General features: G+C 46.9%; 1 protein-coding gene across 5 annotated transcripts in view; it reads right to left on the reverse strand.

Annotated features, from left to right (window-relative positions):
• The window catches only part of MAN2C1 (mannosidase alpha class 2C member 1), a 38,824-nt gene that overhangs the window by 8,009 nt on the left and 12,671 nt on the right, over positions 1 to 18,144 (reverse strand). For all 5 annotated transcript variants that reach the window (XM_043985844.1, XM_043985845.1, XM_043985846.1 and 2 more), the window contains 11 exons: positions 16,184 to 16,361; positions 15,359 to 15,548; positions 7,436 to 7,542; positions 6,610 to 6,720; positions 4,607 to 4,699; positions 4,262 to 4,378; positions 3,718 to 3,813; positions 3,445 to 3,590; positions 2,912 to 3,035; positions 1,362 to 1,483; positions 1,090 to 1,175 (listed from right to left, as the gene is read on the reverse strand). In XM_043985844.1, the coding sequence (XP_043841779.1) occupies positions 1,090 to 1,175; positions 1,362 to 1,483; positions 2,912 to 3,035; positions 3,445 to 3,590; positions 3,718 to 3,813; positions 4,262 to 4,378; positions 4,607 to 4,699; positions 6,610 to 6,720; positions 7,436 to 7,542; positions 15,359 to 15,548; positions 16,184 to 16,361 (1,370 nt within the window). The remainder of the gene's footprint in view (positions 1 to 1,089; positions 1,176 to 1,361; positions 1,484 to 2,911; positions 3,036 to 3,444; positions 3,591 to 3,717; positions 3,814 to 4,261; positions 4,379 to 4,606; positions 4,700 to 6,609; positions 6,721 to 7,435; positions 7,543 to 15,358; positions 15,549 to 16,183; positions 16,362 to 18,144) is intronic.

The following is an 18,144-nucleotide window of genomic DNA, read 5'->3' on the forward strand; positions in this document are numbered from 1 at the left end:
TGTATGCAAATCCTCCCCATTTTCCCAGTGACAGCCCAGGCCTTACCTCCTCAAAGAGGCCTTTCATAACCACCACTTGAACCCAGACCAAAGTCTTTATCCTCTGAACTCCTCTAGCTCATCTTTTCTCCTAAAGTAGGCTGGGATTGGGGAGAATGGCAACCAGAGCCTCTCTTCCTTTCTTCCCACTATCAAGGCTGGGCATTTGCTATTTGCTGAATAAACTCTTATTTTATTTTATTTTTGGTGAGGCAATTGGGGTTATGTGACTTGCCCAAGGTCACATAGCTAGTAAGTGTCAAGTATCTGAGGCCGGATTTGAACTCAGGTCCTCCTGAATCCAGGGCTGGTGCTCTATCCACTGTGCCACCTAGCTGCCCCTGAATAAACTCCTGAATCAAGAACAATTGGTGGAGTCCCCTACTTCTAGGTGGGCTGGTGTATCTCACACACACACACACATACACACACACACACACACACACACACACACACACACACACACACACACACACACACCCATCCGCCACCAGCTCTGGGGAGCTCTTCCTCTCATCAAGTTTTCTTCTTCTATCCTTGGTATTCTGACAATTCACAAGTGACAGTGGCCAAAGGAAGAGACCTCTGAGATTCTCCTTGCCCTCCAATAACAGCCCTACCCATGAAGGACGGAGCATCACAGAATGACGCATGTGGAAGCGACCTCTGACATCTAAAAGCTGCTCCAGCTGTGTCTGAGGGAGGCAGGTTCTTGCCTGAGTTCCCAGAAGAAATAAGAGGTAGAGTCAGTGCTGCTGTCATGGGCACTTCCCACTTGGAAGGCCTTTTTGGAGGCATCTTCTTTCTCTCTCCAGACCCCAGCCCTAAGAGGTGGCCAGGGCCAGGTACCCCGCTCTCCTGCCTCCAGTCTTTGCCCACGCCAATCCATTCTGCACATCAATCATACTCACCTTCCTAGGGCATTATCACAGGAGATATAACAGATGGGGAAACTGAGGCTAGAAATGGGAGAGCCTCTCCCTCAGCCAGCATGCTTGAGGGTAGGAAGACGGATAGAGGGGACTATTGGGCCTTCCTCCTTCCTCTCACCTCCATAGTACTTCAGAGCATCGTCCACCACCTGCTGGATACAGCTTCCGGGAAGCACGTCATGGAACTGGTTTAGGAGCAAGAGCCTGTGGCCGTGGGAGGAAAAAAGAGGACAATGTGTTTGGGAGCAGGAGAGTGGCAGCCATGCCAGTCAAATGAGGCTGAGAAAATACTGCAAAGGCAGGTGGTGCTTACCAAGTGATCTCTTATGGAGAGTTAAAAGAAAAGGGACTAGGCTCTGCTAGTGGAGCACACAAGGGAGACTGCCTCACCTCCAGAGGTGCTGTAGTTCAGCAGCAGGATACTGGAAAGTCCCACCACGCGCCAAGGCCAGACTGCTCAAGAGCTCCACGTCGTGCAGGATCTGCTCACAATCCCGGTTCTCCTTCTTGATCTGAATGCAAGAAGGATATGAGGGAGAGGAACGTGGGTCAGAAGGCCAAGAGTACTTCTCAACCTGGAAACAACTAGCCCCAGGCTGCAGCCTCTGCCCATGGCCCTCCCATCTCTCTGGGTGCCCTCTTCACTCATACACCCTGTGACAGCAGACCCCAATCCTCACCTCCCACCGGGGCGGTTCTCTGTGCCCGTCTTTCCCCGCTCCAATCAAGTCTGCACACCAACTTCACTTTCATCTTCCATGGCTCAAAAAAACTTCCAGGCTTCATCCCTCACACAAGGTAAGATCTGAACTCCTTGACTTAGCCTCTAGGATCTGGCCACAATCTCCCTTTCCAGTCCCATCTCCCTCATGGTCGTATTTTGTAGACTTCAGCCCTGTCATTCCCTGATATTACACCTATCCTCTCCCCTTAAGTCTTATTGTGATGACTCATTGTGGCCCGGATAGGACATGACAATTTGGAAAAGCTTAGAGCCCAGAGAATGAATGGGTTTTGGGCACAAAAAATCATGGAGACTGTTAACTAAGAAATGGAGGGAACACATCCATTAACTGAATCACAAACCTTCTGGAGCATTAAGGGAACAAAAGCCTTAGAGAACCTGACTGCACTCTCCTCACCACACACCCTCTCTCACCTTCCCTTGCATGCCCAGCGTTCATCTCACAAGGGCCTCTTCTTCTCTTCCTCCCCCTCCTCACAGACTCTCTGACCCAGCCCCACTGACCCAGCAGCTGTTCCTTGAATACAACCTCACTCTCAGAGGATCAGAGTCCGAGCTAGAAAGGACAGCCAGTGAGGCCAAGTGGATTGCCCGGGCTCGGCCAGCCGGAGGGTTTTGGGGGGCAGGCTTGCGGCCGGCTGCCCATCAGCCCTGCCCCACCACTGTTGTGACTGTTCCCCAAGAATGAGATGCCCTCCCTCTTCCTCTCCACCTCCACCTCCTGAGGTCTCTGGCTCCCTTTAAGATTTGCCTCCCACAGCAGGGAGGCCTTTTCGGTTATCTCCTCCCAGATCACCTTCTATCTCCTCTCTATTCATCTCACACGTTCTGATTTAGATACAATGTAAGCTCCTTGAGGGCAGGACTTGTATTTTGCTTTCTCTTTGTATCCTCATAGCTTAGGATGGTGCCTGGCCTAGTCTCAGCTCTTCACAGGGGCTTGCTGCCCCTCCTAATGTTGTCAGCCCTCATCTGTTATGCCCTTTCTGCTCAGCTCCTACCCAAACCCTATTCGTTTTTTCGAGCCCAAATCAAGTCTCACTAGACCATCCCTTTGGGGCCACACTGATGTCATCTCCTCTTCATTTCTACATATTTCAAAGCCTCCCAGCAAAGTCTAAAGCTTGATTCTACACTGTCTTGTAATGTTCTGTTCCTCTCTAAATCCCCCCACCTTTGGCTAGAAGTGGCTTACTTGGGCGTGGGTGGTATAAGTGCCGTTGTGAAGTTCCAGGAACAACTCCCCTACCCAAGTGCAAAGCTGCCCCGTGTCCCTCTCCAGTAATGAGAAAAACCGTTCCGGGGTAGAGAAATACACCCTATGCAAAGACAACAAAATTGAGGACGGTGAGAGCAGGAAGTGCCTGGGGCCCAGCAGCTTCATGGATCCTCTAACTGGAAGGGATGTGGAGGGGTCATCCTGCGCAGTTCCCTCCTCCTAGGCAAGCAGAAGCTGACAAACAGGTCTGCATCCCATTTCTGAGTTGCTCTTACTCCACCCCCAGACGAGCAAAGAGCCACAAATCTCGTCACCAAAGTGCAATTCTCATAATAATACTTTCAGAACAACAGTTTTTCCCTTGGTTGGGTTCTCAGCCTTTCTCCTCAAAGCTAAGATGTTATTTGCTCTATTTGATTCCTCAACTAGGAACCCAAGAGCAAAAGCCTCATGTGAGAGGCTCTGCCAAGGGCAGAGGGGAAAGAAGGGCAGGGAACAGGGTCTCTGACCTGGGCAGTCCGTCTGTATCCTTCATTCGTTCCAGCCGGTCTAGCATGTTCTGGGTGGGGCCACCGCCCCCATCCCCAAACCCATAGAGGAAGGCACTGTGGTTTACTCTCCCCTTGTCTTTGTTGTTGTTCATGGTCTTCAGTACCTGGAGGAAGTCATCACACCCCAAAGGCATGATACCCAGGCCGAGGCCAGGCACAGAGAGCCCCCTTTCCCACCCTGACATCAACAGAACCAGGGGGTTTGTGCTGTATCCATATTCCCCGGCTCACCTCTTCTACACAGCCTTGCATCCCATAAGAGTCCCCAGGAGGAAAGTGGGCCAATACCCGGGAACCATCAATTCCTTTCCAGAAGAAGGTATGATGCTGTCAGGACAGAGTAGGGCAACAAAGAGGGAAGGGTAAATCAGTGCAGGGTATATAGTGGATGAGTGAAAGATGGCCCTACTGTGCCCACTGTGGGAAAGAATTCTTAAGGCAAGGTCAGGGCCTAGGAGCACACGAGGATGCTCAACTGAGCTGAAGCCATCCCTGACTGAGCCATGAGCCCTCTAACCCCGGTGGGCGAGGGGGGGAGCGGTGCTCTTCCCAGAGGCAGCGCCCTCACAAGGACAAGCGGCAGTCCTGCCTCTTACCTACCTGAAGGGAGGGGGTGGAACTAGAGGACTCCTCAAAGGAGCTTTCTTTCAGCACCGACTTAAGGACGCTTCTAGTCACCCAAAACAAGAGCTAACAGAGCTGAACGCCCTGCATTCTCTGGGAGCTGCCCTGCACCCTCCCCTTCTCTCCCCCCCCCCCAGTCCTTCTCACTAACAGGGAAGGAGTTCACCAAGTTCCAGCTCAGCTTCTGTGTCAGGAAGCGCTGGATGCCACAACCACGCATGATCTGGGGGAGCTGGGCCGAGTAGCCAAATGTGTCTGGAAGCCAGAACTGTCGGGAACAAGATTCTATTAGTTTCTGGCAAGACCAGAATCCAGAGCCGAAGTAGCCCCTTCCTTCCCTTCTCTAGCCAGCAGCGTGAGCTCCCCAACCCTTACCATGGCCCTGGCCTGCCAATGTGATTCAGGCTAGTTTGGGCAGTCCAGGGCCCAGTGTTCCCAAGAACAGGAATGGGGAGGGATCCTGGGGCAGAGGGAAGATGGGTGGAGGAGGACTTACCTCAGAACACACTTTCCCAAATTCCTGAAGGAAGAAGTTCTGTCCTTGAAGAAACTGTCTCACCATGGACTCTCCACTAGGAAGGTTCCCATCCTGCGGGAGCAAAAGTCACCCACAACCTCTGACTCTCTACACGTGGTAAGAACCTCACTGGTACCTATGACTTCAGCCTCCACCTCTGCAAAGATGACCCCCAACCCGTCCTCTGGGCTGCGGGCCTACGTCTCTGGATGGGCATCCCCTGGTAGGATGTCCTCCCTAACATTCCACAGCACCAGTCTAGGTCTATTCTGCTGCCCACCACACGGCCTTCACGATCTGTGCCTGAGGTGCGCCCCGCTCACCCGCTCTTTCACTTATGCATCGCTTTCTTCAGTCTCTTCCTCGCTACCCTCACTGGCCTTCTCCCTGCTTGGACTCGACCACCTGCCACTTGCCCTTCAGGCCATGGCAGCGTAACCTCTTACACAACAGAGCCTTGTCACGGCACTCGCCTCCTCAGAAGCCTGCAGTAACTCCCTAGGTCTCCCGAGTGTTCAAAGTCTCGCCTCTCCAATATCAATATTCCTACCTGAGAGCTGAATGAACCAACAGGTGTCCTCTGAACAATTGATGGTTCTGCCTATGCCTGGAATGCCCTCCCCTCCCTCTTATTAAGTCCCTACCATCCCAGGTCACTTTCTCTGATCCCTTGCGCTGCACCACGATAATCTCACATGGTATTTTGTTTTTCAATTTTCCAGTGCACTGATGGGGGCAGTGAAGCAGTGCAGCAGGTAGAGCACTGGGCCTAGTCAGGAAGACTTGAGTTCAAGTCTGGCCTCAGACACTTCCTGGCTGTGTGACCCTAGGCAAGTCCCTTCACCCTGTTTGCCTCATTTTCCTCATCTGTAAAATGAGCTGGAGAAGGACATGGCAAACCACTACAACATCTTTGCCAAGAAAACCCCAAATGAGGTCATGAAGAGTCAGACACGACTTAAACAACTTAACAAAATGCACTTAATCATAGAATGTTGTGTATCATAATTATCTGTACCTACCTACTAGGCTAGATGCTCCATGTGTTCTCTAAACTATACACCTCTTGTAGCACCTCACACGTACAGCCAGGTGTGTACAATGTATTTGATAGGAACTTAATAAATGTCTGTTAAATTTAATATTACTACTCAATTCTAAGTACCACTTACTCCTCCCCTAATGGACTGGGGGAATCTGTGTCAGCCCTGAGATACGGACTGAGGGATGGAACAGTCTCTGCCCCACCTGTTTTCAGTATGTGTCTGCTCTTCTGGCCTGTCTGTACCACTACAGTCCAAGATCCCCGAGGGCAGGGATCAGAGCCAGATTTGTGCATAGGCAGAGTGTGTGAGGACTAGGAAGGGCTTCTTTTCCTTGTCCTGAGAACAGGACACTCTACAGGTCCCTAATGGAAAAAAGAATCTCTTTAATAACTCACACCCGAGACCTCAACAGCCTGAGAGAACTGGGAAGCTGAGACAGAAAGGGAAGGGAAGAGGACAAAGAAAGGATGGAAAAGGCAGGGGAGATAAGGGGCACTCAGTAGTTATAAGATAAATGCTTGGTGTCTTAGCTCCTCAATTAGGCCGTGAGCTTCCCAAATACAAAAACTTGTCTACTTCTCTCTGTCCTCTGTACCTTTACCTGTAATGGGAATGAACAAACAGGAGGTGCTCAATAAAGGCTTAAACTTAATGATTCAACTCGACAAAGTATTTACTTAGGGAGAAAGTAAAGCCAAAGACTCCAATGTAGAGTTTAATCTGGTTGAGGAAGACAATGTGATTACACTGACTATAATCAAGAGCGAAAGCAATGACTGGCTGACTAACTGATGGAAAGGTGTGAACAGGCCTCTGAGGCCTGTTCTTGTCACAATAAGCATCCTCAGAAATGTGGGGTGTGAAGAAAGGGTGCAGTCAGGAAGGGAGGATGCAAAGAAATCGAATGTGCTGGCCAGGGAGGGACCGAGTTCTTACCATCTCGACCCAAGTGCCACCCACTGGAATAAATTGTCCTGCCTGGACGTACTCCTTGATCTGGGAATATAAACTTGGGTAGTACCTCTTCACCCACTCGTACTGTTGTGCCTGGGAATGGAGAATAAGCTATGTTAGTGGCTCTCTTGTAAAGGCTTTCTGTGCCTCAGCCCAGGACGGTGTGAGTCAGAGGGTGGAAAAGTCAGCCTCAGCAGAAGCATGGATGCTGAATGAGTCCATCCTTCCTCCAGCTCTCCCTCCTGGCCCAGCATGGCTCAAATTGGACCTAAAGCCCTAAGGCAAGATGGGGCGCTTCTTATCTGTCCCTTCCAGGCTGACATGGAAGTTCTGGTTCAACAAGGATGTCAGACTCCCATAAAGTAGGTGAGATAAATTCCCATTAAGTCATTCTCTTGAGTTCATCTCAGTCTCAGTGCAAAAGTGAAGGTGGGGGGGCAGCTAGGTGGCGCAGTGGATAGAGCACCAGCCCTGGAGTCAGGAGTACCTGAGTTCAAATCCGGCCTCAGACACTTAACACTTACTAGTTGTGTGACCCTGGGCAAGTCACTTAACCCCAATTGCCTCACCAAAAACAAACAAACAAACAAAAAAGTGAAGGTGGGAAACCATGGGTGAGGGGTGCAGGATTCAGCTGATGTTATCTCCAACCAATGAACCAGACTATGCTGAGAAGCTCCCACCCTTTGAAGCATGGTGGGCCTCAGAAACAAAAGCCCACATACCTTTCCCTACACTGAAGCTCACCCCAGAGAAGATCACTAAGGGACCATGACAGAGGAAACTAGAGGTATCTCCCTACTCTTACCTGAGAGCAGGCAAATGTGAACTGTGGGTTCTTCTCCATGAGTCGGATGGCTGATGACCAGCTACGTGCACATTTCCGGATTGTCTCCTTGAAGGGCCAGAGCCAAGCTAAGAGGGAAGGGAATAGACACTGTCCTAGCATCATCTCATATCCCCTTCTTCTTCCAATCCCCAAACCGAATGTCCTCTGAAAGCTCAGGGCATTGTGTATACATTAAAATCCTGCCTCCTTGCCCAGAGACAGTGACTTTACCTCACCTGTAACAGAGACCTACCAAACAGTTATTTTCCCTTAACTTGGGCTTCTTTGGGGAACCTTACAGGTAGCAATCTTCTGTGTATATGGAGACTTTTCCCCCCCCATTCTACTGCCATCTCACTTGTTTTATTTAAATCTCAAATCCCACTGCATCTCCATCCCCTCCACATTCCTGCCAAATAAATGGTATTAATCTCATTACAGATGAGAAAACTCACACCCTGAGAGGTTTGATGACTTGCCCCAGATCCTACAGTGAGTCAGTGGAAAAGCTGACACACAGGTCTCCTGAGTCCTAGCCCACGTGGCATTCTTGAAAGGCCACGGCATGGAGTCTCCATCTCGAGGGAGGGCCCAAGGAGTTAAGAATCACGTTCTTAAAAGATGCTCAGGGGGCAGCAAGGTGGCGCAGTGGATAAAGCACCAGCCCTGGATTCAGGAGGACCTGAGTTCAAATCCAGACCCAGACACTTGACACTTACTAGCTGTGCGACCCTGGGCAAGTCACTTAACCCCCATTGCCCCACAAAGGGGGGGAAAAAAAGGATAATTTAAAAGTGCTCGGGAAAGGCTATGGCGTTTTCAGCTCAGATACAGAGGCCGGAGGGCTACCTGTCAGGTATAATGTAAGGGGAGTCTTCTGGAGTCACAAGTGGACTAGAAGGCTCTTGGTGACCTTTCCAACTCTCAAATTCTACAGTCTGTGAGTCTCTGTCTCCTAGATCTCTCACCAAAAGCCAGCACCCGTAAGTGGCAATGTTCTCCCTCTGCATCCTTGACAAAAATCAGTCATCAGGTTCAAAAAGAACTTGGAAGAGAATTATGAGCTGCATTGTCAAAATAAGAAAGGAGTTTTGGGGCAGCTAGGTGGTGCAGTAGATAGAGCACTGGCCTGAGAGGCAGGAGGACACTTACTAGCTGTGTGATCCTGAATAAGTCACTTAACCCTGACTGCCCTACCCCTCCTGCAAAACAAGATAATAAAGGAGTTTTCCTTTTGTAGGAAAAAAGCGTCAAAACTGGTAATATTATAGATGCCAACATATTTTAAGCTCTAATAGCTAAGGAACTCTAAACTTAATGTACATTTTTCTACAGATAATATTTTTAAATTTTGTGGTATCTTGCAGAACATTGTGTTAGGAGTCAATAGACAGGGTTTTGCTCTCCCCCTCCACCATTAATTCACTGGACTGGGTAAATATTTAACTTATTTAGTCTCAGTTGCTTCAGCTACAAAATAGACAAGACTATCTTATTAAAGGTATGGTACTAGCTTAGATGATCTCTTAAGGTCACGTTCAGCCCTAAATTCTAAGATGATGAGTATATAATCTATAGATAAATTATGAATATAACATTCTGTTCCTTTCAAATCATTTCTTTACAAAATTGAACTCTGGCGTTATAAGCTCCTTCACAAAGTCCTAGACTTGGTTCTTTATTATGGTGTGAAGGTGAAACTGGTTTCTTGAAAAGCTCTGCCAGTGAAGTGAAAGCCCCAGCAGGATCTACCATTCTGGAAAGGCGTTGGACATGGGCCTGGCAATAGACTGTTCCTTGCTATTGGAGACTTGGCCTTGTTATGTAGCAAGAAATCCATCCCCCATAGTTTGATCAGTCAGAGATGAACCCTTTGGCGATGGCTATCCACAAAGCAGGGGAATACAAAACAGCCCTCTGCGCTGACAGGGGCAAAAAAGCAGAAATGGGGGCAGAGGGTACTAAGAATCACAGAGCGCTCAGACGGATAATGAACATTAAATCTGATGTCAGTATTGACACATCAACCAGAAGAGAAAGGGAAATTGGAGCTAACTGGAAGGCTAGTGCACAGGTGCTCTTTGAAGAAGCCAACCAAGGAGCTGGGAGAGTTGGTTTTATGGTGCAGCCAGAGACAACAAGAAGCATTACTTCATGAGGCACTGCCATCTTATGTCGTAACAGCTCGTGTTATGTGTCTGTGAAGAAGACCCTCATGAAACAGACTGCAGTTTATGTGCTATCTACAGTGAAGAATGAGGCAGAGAAAGTCTATGAAGAACCCAATAAGATGCTTTAAATTAAATCTGTGAATACTGTGATATTCACTGACTTGAGTGCAAAGGCAAGCAGAGGGAAGAAGAGTGGAAAAGCACGTTAAGAAACATGGTTTGTGAATAACAAGAGAGAGCAAAAGGCTGGTAGAGTCTTATACTATACAGCAATCCATGGGGAACAAAATGAAACAGTTTCTATTTGAACAGGCAATGACTGGTTACTTGTATGGGAATCATTTCCAAATCAGCTGTCTGGCCACTTCAGACTTCTAACTTGTTAGAGCAAAAATAACTTTTAAAAAATGTCAAACTGACATGCTTATAGCACTTCGAGATTCACAAAGCACTTGACATCCTGTGTTCCCATTTGATCACTCATTCTTTGATCTTCACAACGAGCCTGTGAGGCAGGTGCTATGACGAAGCCCGTTTTGGCACAGCTGAAGAAACCAAGGCTGAGACAGGCTGAGTGACTTGCCCAGCGTCACCCAGATGGAAAGTGTCCAAGAGGCAACTCACAGGGTGCTTGGTTCCTGACTGAAGGCAGTATCCAACTCCCACATATCTGCCCCCCAACAAAAACCTGGCATTTGTACCAGAGCACACAATCATAAAACAAAGGCAACAAACCATGAGAAACTACAGTTGGTAAATCACCGACCCTAGAACTACACGAAGTAAAAAGCGAGCCAGAATCCCCCAGGCCACTGGCAAGGTAGCCAGCAGCCCAGCAAGCACTAGCATTAGTGAACAAGCTACAGAGAGGGGAGGCCAGAGATTTGGAACCTGGAGGATGCTGAGGGGAGACCCCGGAAGGCCCAGCAATGGAAGAAACCAGCACAGTGCCCCTATAACGTGCTCCACACAGCCAAGCTCCCAAAGGTCCTCACCGCTGTCTTGAGACGTTACACAGGGCCCTGAAAACACAGCTTTCTGGACCTCAAAGATCCAGGGCAACCAACCTATCCAAGGGAGCCAGAGGTCGCTACAGGAAGCCAGGGTGTGTAGAAAGAAAGGAGAAGGGGGCAGACCTTCCTATTCTTTATAACTGGGATGCAGGAAAGGCATATAAACATAGAAGAAAGGAAGGAAAGAAACAAGCATTTTAAAAGCACCTACTATGTGCCAGCTACTGTGCTAGCTTCCAAGAGGATTTCCCTGAACACAGGTCTGAGCTTGTCACTCAGCTACTCAATAAACCCCAGTGGCTCCCTTTGCCAGTCAGATGAGACCTGGCCCCAATCTATCTTTCAAGTCTCATTATATACTGTTCCCTCCCCTGCATTCAATGGCACAGCCAAACTAGCCACTGTGTTCACACACAGCATGCCATCTCCCATCTGTGTTTTTGCACTTAGAGTCCATAACCTCTCTGTTAAAGAGATGGGTAGCATGTGCCAACATCAGTCCTTCGGAATCATCATCACCACCATTATCAATCATCATCCAGCATCGTCATTGTCATCGTCGTCGTTGTCACCATCATCATCACTAGCATTTATTAAAGACTTACTATGTGCCAGGCACTGTGTAAGCTCTTTACAAATATCTTATTTGATCCTCACAACAAACCTGGGAGGTAGGTGCCATTATTATCCCCATTTTGCAGTTGAGGAAAGTGAGGTAAACAGAAGTTAAGTGACTTGCACAAGGTCACACAGCTAGTGTCTAAGGCAGGATTTGAATTTAGATCTTCCTGCCTCCAGGCCCAGCACTCTATCTGTTGCACCACACAGCTTGTTGTTACTGTATAAATTGTCTACATAGTATTACACATATTATATGGTATAGTATATACATCAATTGTTCTCCTGGTTCTGCCCCATTCATTCTGCATTAATTTATACATGTCCTCCCAGGTCTCTCTGAAACCATCCCTTGATCATTTTTTACAGTGTAATAATATTCCTATCACATTATATTCATGTACCATAATTTATGCAGCCATTCCCCAATTGATGGGCGCCACTCTCAAAAACTAGGCCCAAAGGGCTATAAAACTTTGACCCAGCAATACCACCGCAAGGTCTATGACCTAAGGAGATCAAAGAAAAAGGACCTATATGGAAAAAAAATCTATCTACCTATCTATCTATCCATCTATATATCTGCATATGTGTGTGTGTGTATTTACAGCAGTTCTTTTTGTGGAGGCAAAGAATTGGAGACAGGGATGCTCATCAATTGGGGAACGGATGAACAAGTTGGGACATATGATTGTGATGGAATCCTACTGTGCTTTGAGAAATGATGAAGGGGATGATTTCCAAACAACTTATTAGGAGGACTAATATGAACTGACACAAAGTGAAGTGAGCAGAACTAGGAAAACAATCTACGCAGTAATAGCAATATTGTAAATGTAATCAACTAGGAAAGATTTGGTAACTCTGAATGATAAAATCGACTAGTACAACACCAAAGGAGTCATGATATGAAATGCCATCCATCTTCAGATAAAGAATTGATAGACTCAGAATACGGATTAAAGCGTATTTTTTTCCTTTATATTTCTTGTTCTTTTTTGGTGGGGTGGGAAGGGAGAAATGTGGCTAATGAGGAGATGTTCTACATGACTTCATATATGTAATGGGTTTTGTATTTTTTTGTTTTCTCAATGGGGGAGGGAGGGAAAGAATTTGGAAATTAAAAACATTTTTTAAAAAAGAGATGCTAGGGGGCAGCTAGGTGGCACAGTGGATAGAGCACCGGCCCTGGAATCAAGAGTACCTGAGTTCAAATCCGACCTCAGACACTTAACACTTACTAGCTGTGTGACCCTGGGCAAGTCACTTAATCCTAATTGCCTCACTAAAAAAAAAAAAAAGAGAGATGCTATAGGGACAGCTAGGTGGCACCGTGGATAAGGCACCAGCCCTGGATTCAGGAAGACCTGAGTTCAAATTCGGCCTCAGACCCTTCACACTTACTAGCTGTATGACTCTAGGCAAGTCACTTAACCCCAACTGCCTCCCCCCAAAAACCAAACCAAACCAAACAAAACAAAAAGAGATACTATAAATATTTTTTGCATATGTGGGTTATTTTTTTTTTGCTTGCTCTCTTTGAGATAACAGCCAATGGTAGTATAACTGAGTCAAAGGGTATGCCCAGTTTAATGACTTTTTCGAGTATAGTTTCCAACTATTTTTCAGAATGAATAGAAAAATCCAAAGTTCTACTAACTGTCTGTTAGAGTAACTGTGCCTGTTTTCCCAGAGCCCTTCAAACAACTGTCTTTTGTCCCTTTTGTCATCTTTGCCACTTAGATGGGTGTGAAGTAGGAGCTCAGATGTCTCTAATTAGTAGTGACTTTGAGCATTTTTTCAGACTACTCATAGTTTGGGTTGCTTCCTCTGACTCAATCATGATTTTCTGCAAGAAGCCTTTCCTAATCCCCCAAATACTAGCATGCATTCTCCCTAAGCCATCTTTTATTTATCTTTATTGCTTCTGCATCTATCTACACATGTATATATCATCTTCTTGGACAGAATTTAAGTTCCCTTCACTTCTGTCTGTGCATGCTCACAATCGAGCACACTGCCTGTCATACATAAGATGCTTAAGAACTGTTTGTCGATTGAATTGAATTGCTATTGTTTAGTTATATTCCATAGTAGATTAAAAAAAAAAGAAAGTACACAATTATTCTTGCTCATAAATAAAAATTAAATGTCTCGCCTTTAGGAAAGCCAATGGAGAGACAGGTGGTGAGGATGAATAGCAACAACATATTGCCAAAAAAGAATTGCCATGGAGCGATGGCCAAACACCAGAGAAGGGGGCGCTGCCCACGGGCACCCACATGATGACAGTCTCAGTTACTACAGGCTGGCTGGGAGATGGACTTTAGGACACAAACAAGTCCCACACAAGGAGAAGGCACTGATGGGATTGTGAGGAGACCTTCAGACATCAGTGAGATCCTGGGGTTGTGGCAGCAGAGTCATTCCTTCAAGTGACTGGGGTTCTTTGTAAAACAGACTCCATGGTGTGACCTCCCCTTCCCTTCTCTGACCTTCAGCACATTCTCCCCGGCAGTCAGCCAGCTCTCCCCTCTCCTGCACACATCACGAGCATGCATTCTGACCGCCAAGTCTTGCCCCTTCCCAGACCTAAGCTGCTCCGCCCTGTCTGTTCCCTTCAGCTCCTCACCTCAGGCCCTATCTCTTCCAGGGCTTCACAAACAGCCTTCAAGCACCTGTCACCTGCTCTGACTGCTTCTGGTGCCCTTATTCTGAGCTGTACAATTGGTATTCAAGTATAGACTAAGTTCCACATGGATGGAAGTCAAAGATGCCATTCTTGTCTAGGGGGGATATCGTTTCTGGGAGAAATGTGATCATTTTTCATTTCTCTTTGAATCACCAACAAGCTTTACACATAACAGGCTTAGTAGATGTTGAAGGAATGGATGGATGCATGAAACTACTTCTTTGTATTCTGCTTCCCAAGGTCAAGAACCATCACCTCTACTTCTTTTGATTCACCCTTACTGATCTAGAGGGGCATTCAACACTCTGGCTGAGAAGTCTTTTCCAAAATGTTAAATGACATGTTAGTATCTGGAAAGAAATAAGGCAACAAGGGGCAGCTAGGTGGCACAGTGGATAGAGCACCAACCCTGGAGTCAGGAGGACCTGAGTTCAAATTCGACCTTAGACACTTAACACTTACTAGCTGTGTGACCCTGGGCAAGTCACTTAACTCCAATTGCCTCACCAAAAAAAAAAAAAAAGAAAGAAAGAAAGAAAAAGAAATAAGGCAACAAACCAAAATGAATGTGCCCCATACCCAGTCTCTATAGAGACTTATTTTGGTTCGGGCAGGGATACTGTAAGGCTGCAAACTTTAAAGCATTATAAAAATGCAAGTTACTATTATTATTATCATTAGTCTCTGGTTCACTCCCTGAGCTTTCTCCTGCATGCTTGCTGAGCTCAAGCATGTTTATATAGCAATACAGGAGTGTGTTGATAAGTGGTTAACAACTTGGTTTTTTTGGGGGGGGAGAAGTGGGGAGAAATAGGTGCACATACACTAAGTTTAATCTGCATTATTAACACTTTCTTAAGATTAGACTATTAACAAAACAACAAATCGAGCCCTGATTTCTATTTCTGTTTTCTGAGGTATATATGCTCACTATGAAAATTTAACAATCTTTCTCAAGACCCTCAGAGATGGTTCTAGCACACCTCTTGGTGCAGGACTAAGCAGAGTTCAAAGAATCATAGAATATAACATTTAGAAGGGGTCCTTAGAACACAAAATATAACGGTCAAGTCTGGAAGAAACCTCAAAAATCACTGACTCAAATCACAGGATTTCAGAGTTGGAAAGAACATTAGAAAATAGTCCAGAGGATGTCAGAGCTAGAAGGGACCCGAGGAATTACCTCATTCAACCCCCTCATCTCCGACAAGTGAAGTGATCTGATGAGGTCACACACAGACTACTCAGCAGAGGTGGCCCGATGCCCCAGGTTTCTTGACCCCCAGTCCAGTCTTTCTGTGGCCTTGTCTCACCCTCCCCATCCCCACCCAGCTGCACCCGCTCCCTGGAGAGGTCTTCCTCTTCACACACACAGACTTTTCCTCCCCCTGCCCGGCCCCAGCCATACCTGAGTCAATGTGGCAGTGCCCAATGGCATGCAGAGTGTGCTGGCTGTCCCCATTGCGCTGGCGGAAGATCCCCGATGCCAGGGAACGGGCTGTCGAAAAGGTGCCAGGGTCAGCTGGGTTACACACGTTCACCATCTGGTTGGCTGTGTAGAGGGCCTGGAAGCTCCGCTGGCTGCCCTCTCCAAGGCACTAATTGGGGCAGGAGGGCAAAAGAGGGATTGATCAGGCTTAGACATGGCAGCAGAGAAAGCTCTCAGGAGGGTCTAACCTCATCCCACCATCTTTTAGAAGATCTGTCTATGGACAAACCATCATCTTCCTTTTTCTCCAATAGAAACACCTTAATCAACCAGCTTTCACCATTGTCATGCCCCTAGTCTGCTCCTCATTCGGGCATTCCAAGCCATTTCCATCTGGCTCTGCTCCCACTGGTCCCCAAACAGGCCTCCTGTCTGTAGCTAGCTCCAGCTCCAAGTACCACGTCCATGCCCATCTGGGTCTCCACCTTTGCTCAGGAGGTTCCCCTTGACTGAGGTGCTCTCAGCCCTCCTCCTCCTCCTCCTCCTCCTCCTCCTCCTCCTCCATTCTCCCCACTCTTCTCTGCCTATTCAAACTACTGTCCTTCAAGGCCCAGCTCCTCTGTGAGGCCTTCACTGGCTCTCCCTTCTCTTAACTCTACAAATACAGACCCCACATTGTCGTTTGGCACAGTATTATTCTCTCAGCCTCCTTTTCTCCTGGCCCAAGGGTGAGCACACAGTAGATGCTCAGGGTGTCCTTGCTCAATGACAGAAAGAGAAGCAACACAGGGGTGTGTTCGCTACCTTGGCCATGCCCAGAAGGATTTCCATATCCATCATCAGTTCGTGAACATCCCGGTGGAACACTGCCATCTCGGCCCGGCTCACACTGAATCTCTTCTCGTTATCAGGTGGTGCAATCATGCTGCCTTTTCCTGCCCCAAAGAGCCCGTTGCAGGCAGCTTCTACATACAATGTCAGACTGCAGAAGGAGAAATTGTCAGAACTGTAAAAAGTAATTCAGGGGGAAAAGCAAAGGTTGCGACCCAGGACCCTGAAGATAAAAGGGAATCATTCGACTGCTTCCTCTCACCCCCAGGGATACCTAATGAGTCAGAGCAAAGGGAAATAAAACAGCTCCAACATCAAATCATTTTTGGTATATTCAAAGATTATCTTGCTGTTACAAATGTTTTCCTTAAATCAAAGAGGCAGTGTGGCAGAATAGATAGAGTCAGCTTCAAAGTCAGGAATATCTGTGTGACCCCAGACAAGTTGCTTTATCTCTTAGTGACTCAGGCAAATCCCTTACTACAAATTAAAAAGGAGTAGCTGATCTTTACTGGTAGAGAGATTTTCCTTATCTAGAGTTCCTACACCAGTAGAATCACAGATGTAGACCAAATTAAGAGATTATTTCATAGCTAAAAACTGACCTCTGGCTAATGAACTTGCAGTAAGAGAGAAAAAGCAGCAAACTCCTGCACTGTGCCCTGCTGAAAGAATATCCGTGCATCTCTTGGTCAGGTCCAGGGAAGCTAGGTGGCACAGTAGATAGAGTACTGGCCCTGAAGCTGGGAGGACCTAAGTTCAAATCTGACCTCAGATACTTACTAGCTGTGTGACCCTGGGCAAGTCACTTAACCCCAATTGCCTTAAACATCCAAGGCCCTCTCCAGTCATCCTGATGTATACTTGCCACTGGACCCCGATGGCTTTGGAGGAGAGAATGAGGCTGGTGACTTTGCACAGCTCTCCCTCACTTAAATCTAATTCAATGCAAGTCATGACATCACCCTGATGTCATGGTCCTCTTTGAGAATGAAGGACAAACAATAGGCCTTATGGTCAGGTCTGGGGGTGGGCACCAAAGTCAAAGAGAGAGGGTTAATATTGAACTCAAGAAACTGTACAGTATTAAAAAAAAACAAGAAAAAGAAAAAAAAACTGTACAGTATTGTCAATTATCCCAAACTATTGGTTTGCCACAAAACCCCATCTTTTTAAACACCAATATTCTCCTGGTGATGTTATGTGGCAACAAACTGGGGAACAGAATAATCTCTGAAGAATTAAGAGTACCAGGCACCTAAAAGGAAATGGTGGAAAGAAGTGGCATATTACCAAAGATGATGGGCACAGAAATCAACATAAAAGATATCATCCCAGAAATATATGACCCAAAAAGGAGGTGAGTCCACCGTGTAACCAGAGGGAGGGTTAATGAAAAGAAAGTCACTAGATTTTGTACTAGAAGCCATGGAATGTCATGGAAGGAAGGAAGGAAGGAAAGAAGGATGGAGGGAGGGAGGGAAGGAGGGAGGAAGGAAGGAAGGCAGGCAGGAAGGAAGGAAGGAAGGGAGGAAGGCAGGCAGGCTCTAGAAGTTGGCTAGAATGTTTGTAGATTTATAGGACATGGAAAAGAGTGAAACAAATGAGCTGGCCTGGATGAACTGTGGGCCATCACCTACAGAAAGCATCCATGGGAATGAGGTCACAGTTCCACTCAAGTCTGAAGTACCTGCCTAAGTGGCTGCTGAAATCACTGCTCATCCCCCCTCCAAAAAGAGACAAACCTTTGTGTTTTTATTCATTTCAATTCCACAGACCTTCACTATGTGAAATACACTGTGCTAGATGTGGAGACAAATAGATAATTTAGAGAAGACTTGGTCTTTATCTTCAAGGAACTTGGATTCCAGTAAGTTGGTCAATATTTCACAATTATGTTTGGGTTTCATGAATTTCATGCTTTTGACTAGGAA

The sequence above is a fragment of the Dromiciops gliroides genome, chromosome 2 (assembly GCF_019393635.1).
Source record: "Dromiciops gliroides isolate mDroGli1 chromosome 2, mDroGli1.pri, whole genome shotgun sequence".
NCBI lineage: Eukaryota > Metazoa > Chordata > Mammalia > Microbiotheria > Microbiotheriidae > Dromiciops > Dromiciops gliroides.